Source organism: Salmo salar, chromosome 11 (genome assembly GCF_965601325.2).
Source record: "Salmo salar chromosome 11, fSalSal1, whole genome shotgun sequence".
Classification (NCBI taxonomy): domain Eukaryota; kingdom Metazoa; phylum Chordata; class Actinopteri; order Salmoniformes; family Salmonidae; genus Salmo; species Salmo salar.
In genome coordinates this window covers 94,278,596-94,292,340 of record NC_138301.1, presented here as the reverse complement: position 1 = coordinate 94,292,340, position 13,745 = coordinate 94,278,596, and the positions used below count along the sequence as shown (strand labels likewise).

Here is a 13,745-nt window from a genome sequence, read left to right as displayed (position 1 = left end):
GCCTGGTATAGACGTCCTGGATGTCAGGCAGCTTAGCCCCAGTGATGTACTGGGCCGTACGCACTACCCTCTGTAGTGCATTGCGGTCGGAGGCTGAGCAGTTGCTGTACCAGGCAGTGAAGCAACCAGTTAGGATGCTCTCGATGGTGCAACTGTAGAACCTTTTGAGGATCTGAGGACCCATGACAAATCTTATTCGTTTCCTGAGGGGGAATAGGCTTTGTCATGCCCTCTTCACGACTGTCTTGGTGTGTTTGGACCATTCTAGTCTGTTGGTGATGTGGACACCAAGGAACTTGAAGCTCTCAACCTGCTCCACTACAGCCCCGTTGATGTGAATGGGGACATGCTCGGTCCTCCTTTTCCTGTAGTCCACAATCATCTCCTTTGTCTTGATTACATTGAGGGATAGGTTGTTATTCTGGCACCACCCGGCCAGATCTCTGACCTCCTCCCTATAGGCTGTCTCGTTGTTGTCAGGGATCAGGACTACCACTGTTGTGTTGTCTGCAAACTTAATGATGGTGTTGGAGTTGTGCCTGGCTATGCAGTTGTGGGTGAACAGGGAGTACAGGAGGGGACTGAGCACACACCCCTGAGGGGCTCCAGTGTTGAGGATCAGCAAGGCAGATGTGTTGTTACCTACCCTTACCACCTGGGGGTGGCCCGTCAGGAAGTCCAGGATCCAGTTGCAGAGGGAGGTGTTTAGTCCCAGGGTCCTTAGCTTAGTGATGAGCTTTGAGGGCACTATGGTGTTGAACGCTGAGCTGTAGTCAATGAATAGCATTCTCACATAGGTGTTCCTTTTGTCCAGGTGGGAAAGGGCAGTGTGGAGTGCAATAGAGATTGCATCATCTGTGGATCTGTTGGTGCAGTATGCAAATTGGAGTGGGTCTAGGGTTTCTGGGATAATGGTGTTAATGTGAGCCATGTCCAGCCTTTCAAAGCATTTCATGGCTACAGACGTGAGTGCTATGGGTCAGTGGTCATTTAGGCAGGTTACCTTAGTGTTCTTGGGCACAGGGACTATAGTGGTCTGCTTGAAACGTGTTGGTTTTACAGACTCAATCAGGGACATGTTGTAAATGTCAGTGAAGACACCTGCCAGTTGGTCAGCACATGCCCGGAGCACCTGTCCTGGTAATCCGTCTGGCCCAGCGGCCTTGTGAATGTTGACCTGTTTAAAGGTCTTACTGACGTCGGCTACGGAGAGTGTAATCACACAATCGTCCAGAACAGCTGATGCTCTCATGCATGCCTCAGTGTTGCTTGCCTCGAAGCGAGCATAGAAGTGATCTAGCTCGTCTGGTAGGCTCCTGTCACTGGGCAGCTCGCGGCTGTGCTTCCCTTTGCAGTCTGTAATAGTTTGCAGGCCCTGCCACATCCGACGAGCATCGGAGCCGGTATAGTACAATTCAATCTTAGTCCTGTATTGGCACTTTGCCTGTTTGATGGTTCGTCTGAGGGTGTAGCGGGATTTATTATAAGCGTCCGGGTTAGAGTCCCATTCCTTGAAGGCGGCAGCTCTACCCTTTAGCTCAGTGCGGATGTTGCCTGTAATCCATGGTTTCTGGTTGGGGTATGTACGTACAGTCACTGTGGGGACGACGTCATCGATGCACTTATTGATGAAACCAATGACTGATGTGGTGTACTCCTCAATGCCATTGGAGGAATCCCGGAACATATTCCAGTCTGTGCTAGCAAAACAGTCCTGTAGCTTAGCATCTGCATCATCTGACCACTTCTTTATTGATCACTGGTGCTTCCTGCTTTAGTTTTTGCTTGTAAGCAGGAATCAGGAGGATGGAATTATGGTCAGATTTGCCAAATGGGGGGCGAGGGAGAGCTTTGTATGCGTCTCTGTGTGTGGAGTAAAGGTGATCTAGAGTTTTTTTTCCCCTCTAGTTGCACATTTAACATGCTGCTAGAAATTAGGTAAGACTGATTTCAGTTGTCCTGCATTAAAGTCCCCGGCCACTAGGAGTGCTGCCTCTGGATGGGCGTTTTCCTGTTTGCTTATTTCCTTATACAGCTGACTTAGTGCGGTCTTAGTGCCAGCGGTCTTAGTGCCAGCATCCTTCTGTGGTGGTAAATAAACAGCCACGAAAAATATAGATGAAAACTCTCTTGGCAAATAGTGTGGTCTACAGCTTATCATGAGATAAGGGGAGCAAAATCTAGAGACTTCCTTATATTTTGCGCACCAGCTGTTGTTTACAAATATACACAGACTGCCCCCCCTCGTCTTACCGGAGTGTGCTGTTCTATCTAGCCGGTGCAGCGTATATACCATCAGCTGAATGTATTCCATGTCGTCATTCAGCCACGATTTGGTGAAACAAAATATTACCATTTTTGGTAGGATATTCGTGATTGTACCTTGTCTAATTTATTGTCCAATGATTGTATGTTGGCAAGTAATATTGATGGTAAAGGCAGATTTCCCACTTGCTGTCGGCGGATCCTTACAAGGTACCCCGCCCTGTGTCCTCTATACCTGCGTCTCTTTCTCCTGCCAATGACAGGGATATTGGCCTTGTCGGGTGGTTGAAGTACATCCTGTGCATCTTGCTTATTGGAGAAAAAATCTTTGTCTAATCCGAGGTGAGTGATTGCTGTCCTGATATCCAGAAGCTCGTTTTTGCCGTAAAATATGGTGTCAGAAACACATAATAGGACCATTGGTTAGGCGCCCATAAAACGGCTGCCATTTCTTCCAGCGCCATCATAGTTGATTGTTGAATTGCTGCAGTCTGTGAAAAGCAGTTAAATAGGCCTAGGCCTTTCGCAATATTTCAAAAATACAAATCGTAGGAAAAACATAGTTTAGAAAGCAAATGACTATTGCTGAAAAGAGAAGACAAGAATATACTCATCTGTCTCTAGTTATCAAAATTCTCAACTCCCAATTGAGCGAACAGTAGCATATCTTATTGTGCATATTCACTGTCTTTATCATTGGATCAGTTCCACTGGAAACATTTTTGGGGATAACAGAATCATTTTCCAGGCTAGATGTGCATCATATTGTAGAATTTGTGTTTCCCCTTTTCGTAGGTCTAGATTAGATGGTTTCATTCAAGACAAGGTCATTTTTACTGATCTGTTTGTCAGTGTCAGCAGAATAGGCTACTAATGTGTCAGATTAAAACAATACGTTGCTTATGTCTCCAGTCATTTAAGGTGTAGTAGAATTGCTTGACATGTGTTTATTAAAGGCTACATTTTTCCAGTGCAAAGAAAGGAGAAGAAATGTCTCTGATTAGGCCTACTGTCACTACACTCACAGGTTTGCATTGTTCATAACTGCTGGTCTTGTTAACAGTGATTGAGTCATATTATTAGCTTAAATTATCACGTTGCACTGTATGCGCAGTTCCACAAGTAAATTAGTACATTTATGATGAGGTTGAGTAGTGGTTGACATTGTATATGCCGTTCACCTGTAAACCTAACATTGCGGTGATAATGAATGGCTGGAGTCATTTTTGCTTGTTTTTGCTGTTCTCCACTGAGCATTTTAGAGTTTTTAAATTGTGTAGAAATGCCCCACTTTGCCATACCCTTGGTTTATCTGAACTGATGCCACTATGGGAAACCCTTAATGTCAATCACTGATGACCCAATCACTGGATTACATAATATTACGTACAGCACAACGTGAGTAAAAACATGGAACTTCTGAGCAGTCACTGCTATTCTACTTAGAGTAATTGAAGAGTTTTAAGAGATTGCCAGTCGTGAAAGGCTCTCCCCATCAAAAACAATGATGCAAAGAAAAGTTGTGCTTGGTCAGACATTAGATTGAATACCATTCACTTAACCTTAACATCAAGAAGGGTTGATGTGTGATGCTATCATACTGGGGAACTGTGAAATCTGAGCTGAAGATTTATTGACCAGCCATAGTCAAATATGGTCCACACCCACCCACCCACATACACATACTGTTTCATAAGATAGGGGATGCAATAAAAAGGAGAGGAGAGAGGTTGATGTTTACATTTGGTGTGGAGAGGGTGAAAGGAAAGAAAAAAATTACACAAATAAGGCCAGAGATCACCTAAACAAACAATGAATTATGGGATTGGTGGTAGAAGAGCAGATTCACCTGGAATAACCAAATCCCTGAATGCAATCCTATTACGGTCTGTCCATAGGGACTATTCTAGTAGAAGTTCGTATAAATATCTGATGCCTGAATACAGTCAGAGAGCCAAAATAGTGTAAGCATAACATCCTGTTCCTACATCATTTCATATGCAGGTCAACAACTCCACTTACTAGTTTACTGAATTGTGTATACTTTTATCACAGGCCAATCATATTCATAGATTCCATAATTATGCATATAAACAATAATGGGTAGCCTACATTATTTTACAAAGTGAAGTTCTTACTCTGTCAGGTTTTGGGGAAGTGACAACCCACTGGGCACAAACTGGTTGAATCAACATAATCTATCTACGTATTGTGACGTGGAATCTACATGGAAAATACATTGGATTTGAAAAAAGTAATCAACTGTTGTTATGAGGGTGAAATTTCAATGCCAACATTATGTCATCATGGTAACCAAATTTCAACATAACCTATCCTTGTTTAAATATGTTGAATTTGTACCTTTAAAACAACGTTACAGCAACTATAATTATTTTACTATAGGCTTGGCAGCACCTCCTACTGGAGAAGTGATCTATCTACAGCTACACTTTGGTCTCCCGTCCAGGGTTTTAACCAAGCCCTGCTATCCTGAGAATGATTGTTGAGAGATCTCCACTTAAAAACGAAATAGATTCACTGCCGCTATCTAAATAATTCCAAAGGGTTTAACAGAGCAAATGAAATGTGACCATACTGTATCACTCATATCTTTAATGGTGCTATTTAGGCCTATATACATTTGCAAAGTGATCAACAGCTATTGTTTCAATTCAACACAGAATTCAACTAAAAATAGACAATACAATAGGCCTAGGGTTTCAAGACCTGGTTTATTTCAAATGTAATGATATTTAGAGATATTGAATTGTGTTTAGTTGTCAACGCAACCAAATATCAACATTTGGATAGTTCCATCTGTGCCACTGACTTAGTCTGGCTTTAATTCCAGTTTATCTACAAATTAATAATTGATATGTTGGATTCACCTCTCCATCTCAACCAAAAATATGTTAATTAAAGAATAGGACTAAATCTAATCAAACTTTATTTAAAATTGTGATTTAATTTGATGTAATCCTTATATTAGTTGGATGCCAGTATTTCCTCCTGTGGTTAAGCAAATCAACTTCGTATCATCATCAATAGCCTTCATTGTAATGATCAAATGCAATCGTACCAAATTGCTTGAATTGAATATGTTAAGAACAGTAAAAAAAAGTGATTTGCAGTGAGCACTTTGACTATGTCAATAACAGAACAGTTAATTATGTTATGAAACAAAAAAGTGGTAACCAAAACGTCGACAGGTGGCATCAACAATGACCGACATATTCAGGCGGTGTCAAGTTTGCAAACAATTGGTGACAAGAAGACAACATATTATTTTTCGTATGTAAAATATATGTGCGTCCTTACCTTAAATATTATCGTCGTTGTAAAATGAAAAAACGAAGAAGAGTAACTTTTCCAAACAGGTGTCATCGCTACTGACTCCTCTGAAGGCTTTTGGTAATGATGTCAGTGACGCGCAAGCATCCTCGGTACTTCGAGCCATCCTCCGCCTACTGTCATGTCACGCACCTTCGTGTAAAACCCTGAGGTATGGTGTCGGCATATTCGCACAAAGCTGTTGTGGGCTACTATGGGCTGGCTACTTAAATTATACGATACATTGAAAAACAGTCTCTATAGTTAAATGCATTCCAGTACTCCTATTGAATTGAAGTCAAATAGTCTGCAAACCCATACACCTGTTATAAGGGGGTCACATTTGAGTAAATGCAGGGCTTTAGCGCAGTTTCGCGGGAGCCACTGCATTGTATTTTTTGACATGGGGAAGAGAAACATTTGCAATTTTATATAATCCATGGCATTTTACACAATTTGCCATGAGGCTGAGAGAAAATGTTGTGGTTTTAGAGCTAATTTCCTGCTATTCTACACATTTTGCCACAAGGCTGAGTATTCTTTCAGTTTTATGGCTAATTTCCTGTAATAAAAAAATCATAATTGTGGTTTATGACGTGTTCTTCCGCAATCTTTGGGGGGCCGAACTCTGGTGGGGCCCCAAAGCTCGTGGGGGTACCCCAGATTTTATTGAGTTACAGTTCATATAATGATGTCACACGACTGGGAATACAGATATGCATCTGTTGGTCACAGATACCTTTGAAAAAAAAGTAGGGACGTAGATCAGAAAACCAGTCAGTATCTGGTGTGACAGTTTCAGCAGCTGTCCGGGTGGCTGGTCTCAGATGATCCCGTAGGTGAAGAAGACGGATGTGGAGGTCCTGGGCTGGCTTGGTTACACATGGCCTGCAGTTGTGAGGCCAGTTGGACGTACTGCCTTATTCTCTATAACGATGTTGGAGGTGGCTTATGGTAGAGAAATGCACATTAAATTATCTGGCAACAGCTCTGGTGGACATTCCTGCAGTCAGCATGCCAATTGCACGCTCCCTCAAAACTTGAGACATCTGTGGCATTGTGTTGTATGACAAGACTGCTTATTTTAGAGTGGACTTTTATTGCCCCCAGTACAAGGTGCACCTGTGTAATGATCATGCTGTTTCATCAGCTTCTTGATATGCCACACCTGTCAGGTTAATGGATTATCTTGGTAAAGGAGAAATGCTCACTAACAGGGATGTAAACAACTTTGTGCACAACATTTGAGAGAAATAAGCTTTTTGTGCATACAGAAAAATTCAGGGATCTTTTATTTCAGTTCATGAAACATACATGTTGCATGTTGAAACATACACGTTACATGTTGCATTTATATTTTGTTCAGTGTAGTTCAGAATCATGATAGCCTAGACCTACTATACTCTGAAGCTCATCATCATACTCTACACAACACGACAAAGATCATACCTAAAACTGAACATATTGTGTGTGACAATGAAATTGTACACTCAATATGCTTTGGTCTTCCATCTTCAATAGACATGTCTGGTAACATAGGTTGACTGAAATGAAATGTATATGAATTAAAGAGTAAAGACCTGTTGGATTATGTCAGTGGGGCGCCTGGTAGCTAGCTGGTAAGAGTGTTGGGCCGAAAAGTCGTTGCTTCGAATCCCCAAGCCAACTAGGTGAAACAAATCAGTCGATGCGGCCTTGAGCAAAGTACCTAACCCTAATTGCTCCTGTAGGTCGCTCTGGATAAGAGCGTCTGCTAAATCGATAAAATGTATCAAATAGATTTACAGGAACATTACTGTATATTCTCTTTGTCATGTTGGGTCAGAGTTTGTTGCTCTGGCTGGGTTTGTTTGGGAACACCAGTCAGACAGCAATCCTGCATTTAGATCTCACAGACTTGAGGCCATCAGATAGGACCTCAGTCCTCAAAGCTTTCACACACAACCTTTGGTTGTCGGACAGCTGAGAAGATGTGAATCTCCTGTTTTGGGCGGGAGGACGACTCCTGTACCTCTAGAATACAGCCACAGAGCCTTTTTTTGTAGGTTCAAGGAGAATTATCTATCGAACCCTGCCTTTCTAAGGTTTTCGAAAGCCAAGTTAATAAACAGATCACCGACCATTTCGAATCCCACCGTATCTTCTCCGCTATTCAGAGCTGGTCACGGGTGCACCTCAGCCACGCTCAAGGTCCTAAATGATATCATAACCACCATCGATAAGAGACAATACTGTGCAGCTGTATTCATAGACCTGGCCAAGGATTTTGACTCTTTCAATCACCACATTCTTATCGGCAGACTCAACAGCCTTGGTTTCTCAAATGACTGCCTCGCCTGGTTCACCAACTACTTCTCAGACAGAGTTCAGTGTGTCAAATCGGAGGGCCTGTTGTCCGGACCTCTGGCGGTCTCTATGGGGTTGCCACAGGGTTCAATCCTCGGGCCGACTCTTTTCTCTGTATACATCAATGATGTCGCTCTTGCTGCTGGTGATTCTCTGATCCACCTCTACGCAGACGACACCATTCTGTATACTTCTGGCCCTTCTTTGGACACTGTGTTAACTAACCTCCAGACGAGCTTCAATGCCATACAACTCTCCTTCCGTGGCCTCCAACTGCTCTTAAAGGCAAGCAAAACTAAATGCATGCTCTTCAACCGATCGCTGCCCATACCTACCCACCCGTCCAGCATCACTACTCTGGATGGTTCTGACTTAGAATATGTGGACAACTACAAATACCTGGGTGTCTGGTTAGACTGTAAACTCTCCTTCCAGACTCACATTAAGCATCTCCAATCCAAAATCAAATCTATAATCGGCTTCCTATTTCGCAACAAAGCATCCTTCACTCATGCTGCCAAACACACCCTCGTAAAACTGACTATCCTACCGATCCTTGACTTTGGTGATGTCATTTACAAAATAGCCTCCAACATTCTACTCAGCAAATTGGATGCAGTCTATCACAGTGCCATCTGTTTTATCACCAAAGCCCCATATACTACCCACCACTGCGACCTGTATGCTTTCGTTGGCTGGCCCTCGCTTCATATCCGTCGCCAAACCCACTGGCTCCAGGTCATCTATAAGTCGTTGCCAGGTAAAGCCCCACCTTATCTCAGCTCACTGGTCACCATAGAAGCACCCACCCACAGTACGCGCTCCAGCAGGTATAGTTCACTGGTCACCCCCAAAGCCAATTCCTCCTTCAGCCGCCTTTCCTTCCAGTTCTCTGCTGCCAATGACTGGAATGAACTGTAAAAATCTCTGAAGCTGGAGACTCATATCTCCCTCACTAGCTTTAAGCACCAGCTGTCAGAGCAGCTCACAGATCACTGCACCTGTACATAGCCAATCTGTAAATAGCCTATCCAACTACCTCATCACCATATTGTTATTTATGTTATTTATTTTGCTCCTTTGCACCCCAGTACCGCTACTTGCACACTTATCTTCTGCACATCTATCACCCCAGTGTTTAATTTGCCATACCGTAGTAATTTTGCCACTATGGCCTATTTATTGCCTCACCCCCCTTATCCTACCTCATTTGCACACACTGTATATAGACTTTCCCTATTGTATTATTGACTGTATGTTTGTTTATTCCATGTGTAACTCTGGGCTGTTGTTTGTGTCGCACTGCTTTGCTTTATCTTGGCCAGGTCGCAGTTGTAAATGACAACTTGTTCTCAACTAGCCTACCTGGTTGAATAAAGGTGAAATAAATAAATAAATTATCCAATCAGCCAAAGTTGTCAGGAATATTCTTTTTCCAGCCAGTCTGATCCAGTCCATTACCTTGAGTCTGTTTATTTGGTTGTGGTTGCATTTATTTAAAAAAGGTTTGCCTTTATTTAAAGATGCACTATGCAGAAATGTACTGGTTGCTAAAATTCTATTAGTTTGCCTAATTTCAGTTTATGTGGCAAAACAAGCAATATAGTGTAGAGAATCACTGTACCTTCTAAATCAGTGTAAAATATATTTTTCCATAGCCCAAAATATTGTATTTTCAGCTATTTGAAGCTGGTGTACAAAAGCAAAAGTAAAAGACGCAAAAACAAAACTTAAGCACAGGTAGCATAGAAATAGTGCTCATAGAAAAGATCTACGGCTTCTTAGACTTGCTTTCAATGCAAATGACAGATCTATAACACAAATGTCTATGTCAATTTGGTGGGGTTTCCCAAAAAGTTACATATTGCAGTTTTAAGCATTGAGTCATGCTGAGACCAAGGTCTCTTTTGTAGATGAGCCCTGCATGAACACTTCAATAAACAACCATTACACTATGGATATCTATACACATCAATTACACAATGCATGAAAACAAAACAACAAAAGCAAAACACAATTGTATGAAACAAACACATTCTTCAGTAAAAGGTCCCTCTAACATCTGCCTGAATTGCCCTAGAGGCACCAGCTGACAAGGCATTGCAATACAAGGCTTCCAAATATCAACCTTAAACATTAACACAGAGCCACAACACTTTGGAGATTACCCAACAAGGATGTCTACCTTTTAAAATCCCAATCAGATCATCTCATAGTATCTGGATGAAGAAATTAAGCTTGAATATTGTATGAATAATGCTATGTTTCTTTCTTTCTCAGATTTCGACTATAACTATGTTGTTTTCTTGTTGTTTTGAATGGAGTGTTTATGTTGATGCAGCTGTGGTTGTTGCCCAGACAAGGGCCAGAGCCATCATCAGAATCGGCCCTCAGCGCTGGTGGGAGGCCTCTCCCCTCTGATACGAGACGCCTGGAACACACACAAACACAGAGAAGGAACAGCAACGTTCCATTCTTTTACACTCCTAAAACATATGGTGCTTCACAGAGAAAAACACACTACATCAGTAGCACACAGAGCAGGGAAAAAACATGGATATCACCCCAAATAGTTGCTCTCTAAAGACTTAATCAAACGTGTAGCCTATACTTTCCATACCCATTGCTGTCTCTGACTGTAAGACAGGATGTTTTATGTACAGTTTGTGCTGGTCTTTATATGTTCTTTGGTATTTCTTTGGTCATGTACATTAGTTTTATGAGAACAAGGGTTTCTATCTAGTTATGTCTCAATTTGTATTTTGTAGGTGTACAACCTGGGCGCCATTGCACTATACCTGTTCCTCCAGGTCAACAATGTGCTGCAGATGCTTATCAATCAATCTGTCCCGGGTCATAACCTCCAAGGCTAGGTCAGCCAGACGTCTGGACTGAGTGTCCACTATCACCTAAAGCACACACGTATTGATAGACAGATGTAAGTTCGGACCAAATACAGAACAGCGGAAATACAGGCATGAAACACCTGGAGGTGATTATCAATTGAAAGCCATAATACTCAAATGTTCTTATTTTAGACTCATTAGCTGAAAAAAACAGAGATAAGGTGACTAGGGAGGAGAGAGAAGGAGCAGGTTATATAGTTAGAAATGTGTAATAGCTCACCTTCATCAGGTTCATATTAAGCTGTTTTTCCATCCTTAGAACTGGCTTGGTTATGCTCTGCACCCTCTCCAGGACACGGCACATCCTGAGCTCCAAGGCACCTTGCTCGGCCAATAAAGTCTCCAGTCCCAGCTGCACATCCTGGGCTGCATTCTCCAGCATGTCGCTCTGTGCGGTCATCATCTGGAGGTTCTTCGTCACCTGCCTTTGGGTCCTTCCTACCTGCACACCTTGCTCTCGTAACCTCTCCACAGCCTGGGTGTCTCCCACCAGCTCCTCTGACACTTGGTCACCCTGCCTCTCCATCCTCCAGGCACTCTCCTGCACCCCCTGGAGCATTTGGAGCAGCCCCACAGAAAGCACCTGTATCTGGGCCACAGGAACCTGGCCACCCCCCTCTATGGAGGGTTTACCTGGTGATGGGGAGTGCCATGCCAGGCTGAGGCCCACCAGGCAGACGGACAGCTGTAACACCCGGCTCACCCGCATGGCCTGGTATGGAGAGATCCCCTTCAACTCAGTTTAGAATGAGAAAGTATCAAATTGTAGGTAGATGTGCTTGTGGATCCAGTAAACTGATGTGATGAGCCTTTATACCCAGAACCTGTTGGATCTTGATCAGATGGCAATGAGGAAAATCCAGATCTGATGAGACCTCACAGAATTCTGGGTGTACTGCAGGTCTGTCCTGAGGAGGTGTGGAGCTCAGACTGATGTTGGATAGAGAGATGAGGAGAGGGAGGGGAGCTGGAAAGAGACAGTGGGTGTTCCCAGACTGACACCAGCCTTGCAGCCAAACAGACCCATTGACTCAAATTGTTTAGAATTCACTGGAATAATCAGTTCCATTAATAACCATTGCCACTACTAAAGATCAGTCATACAGTCCCTCCCTTCAGAGGAGTGACAAACTGTTAAATACATCTGCTTTGAATTTACATTTAAAAAATTTGGCTACTTATTAAATTTGAATCTGACATTTACAGACTCTAATAATCAAAACCTTAGGTGCAATTTGGGAAACATTTGAGAAATTACAAATTCTTTCTTGGCCTTAGTTTTATTGATGGAAGTCAAGCAAGGGTTATATCTGCTGGCCGTCTGTGGTGTTGCAGGCACATGCAGAATGCTGAAGGTGTTACCATTATTCGTGTGTGTGGTGTGGACTCCTGGCAAAGCCTGTGTAATCTAACAAGTATGTCAATGGCTTGGTTTCCATCCAAATCTGCATACAAACAATATGCTCCATTTTCCCACCAGAGTTGTTTGCATTACATTTACTTTTTGCGGATTAAAATAAATGTCCGTGATGACGTAATGCACAGAAAAAATAATTTTGCGGTTAAATTACCATGTACCGAATAAAAAATACAATGAAATTGGTTTCCATCGCATTTTCAAATCTACTGATCGTTTTGTGACAAAACATGTTGGGTTATAGCGAATGTCCCCACTTGCGTCTTTGCACGTGCGCTCTCGCCGACAGCTCGCCGATACAGTAGATGCAGGTAGGCTGCATACATAATGATATTCCTATTATGGACAAGAGAGCGAAAGCATTACATTTATTAGGCTACAGATTAAATAAATAAATAAACTTCACAGGGTGGTGAAAGTGCACGTGATCTTGATGCTGCTTTCCAGTAAATATCGAAGGTCTGATTCTAGTGATATGATGATCGATGGTTGACTGCCGTTTGACAAACACAAATATTCACAATAATCGCATCATGTGGGTCTACCCTCATAGCCTAGTTTCTGCGAGCTGTTGGCTAGAACGCACGTTCAAAAACCTGAGTAGGCACATTCACTATTTAATAACGCCAAAGAATGTTTGTGATATAACTATAGAAACACATTGAAAAATAAATGTTGTGTGCACTACGTCTCTACACACAGATTTTTATCCACAACAAGTCCGTTTGGTGAAAATATTCATATTTACTTTATGCGGAATTTTTCATATCCTAGCTACTAACACAAATATCCCACCTTGTCTAGCGTATTTGGTTTGGAAAGTTTACCGACAAATTAGCTGTTTCCATCAGGCCTGTAGTAAAAATGTTTATCCAACATACTTTACTTGCATATAAAGATTGGATGGAACCTGGTTAATGAGAACTCATCATTTCTTCCCGAGACCGATGTAGTAAAAAAACCTCAGAATATCAGCACCCATTCAGTCAGCGGATAAAAACGCTTTGCCAGGCCACACTCCTTTTATGACACATTAATATATTTCCGCCTATTGAGACCTGCGCTTCCTACTTTACTCCTAACATTACTGTCCATTACTTTCTTTGAAAATATCCTCAAACATTCTTTCGCTTATCAGAATGTCCTTGATTTGCTGGTAGGGAAGAATGAGGGAAATTATTTTAAAGTTGTGTGCTCACTATTAGTAAGGGGAAACCAGGGGAAGTTGTAACATATTTGGTATTTTTATCTATTATAGACCTGTTTGAATTAGTGATAATATGTAGTGGCTGTTTATTTGCCCTCAGCATGCATTTCTTTCACCATTCTGAATGTCTACAGCAGGGATCATCGACTAGATTCAGCTGCAGGCTATTTTTTCTTGAGCAGATGGTCGGGGCTGGAACGCAATAAAACACATATTTTTAGATTTCAAATTGACCACAAGAAGCCTAAACAGATTTAATATTTGACTAAAACAT

General features: G+C 42.2%; 1 protein-coding gene across 1 annotated transcript; it reads right to left on the bottom strand.

Moving 5' to 3' along the window:
- Positions 1-6,894: 6,894 nt before the first annotated feature.
- LOC106563368 (uncharacterized) lies at positions 6,895-12,436 on the bottom strand. Its single transcript, XM_014128869.3, has 3 exons — positions 11,068-12,436; positions 10,740-10,850; positions 6,895-10,372 (listed from the first exon to the last, which is right to left on the bottom strand). Exons 1-3 carry the CDS (start codon positions 11,554-11,556, stop codon positions 10,319-10,321), a joined length of 654 nt encoding a protein of 217 aa, XP_013984344.3. The 5' UTR covers positions 11,557-12,436; the 3' UTR covers positions 6,895-10,318.
- Between the last annotated feature and the right edge of the window lie 1,309 nt (positions 12,437-13,745).

Coding starts and splice junctions, on each gene's coding strand:
- LOC106563368 (XM_014128869.3), bottom strand. CDS start 11,556: ATGCGGGTGAGCCGGGTGTTACAGCTGTCCGTCTGCCTGGTGGGCCTC. Junction 10,851..11,067: donor TTAATATGAACCTGATGAAG/GTGAGCTATTAC, acceptor TGTGTGCTTTAG/GTGATAGTGGACACTCAGTC. Junction 10,373..10,739: donor TTGTTGACCTGGAGGAACAG/GTATAGTGCAAT, acceptor TGTGTGTTCCAG/GCGTCTCGTATCAGAGGGGA.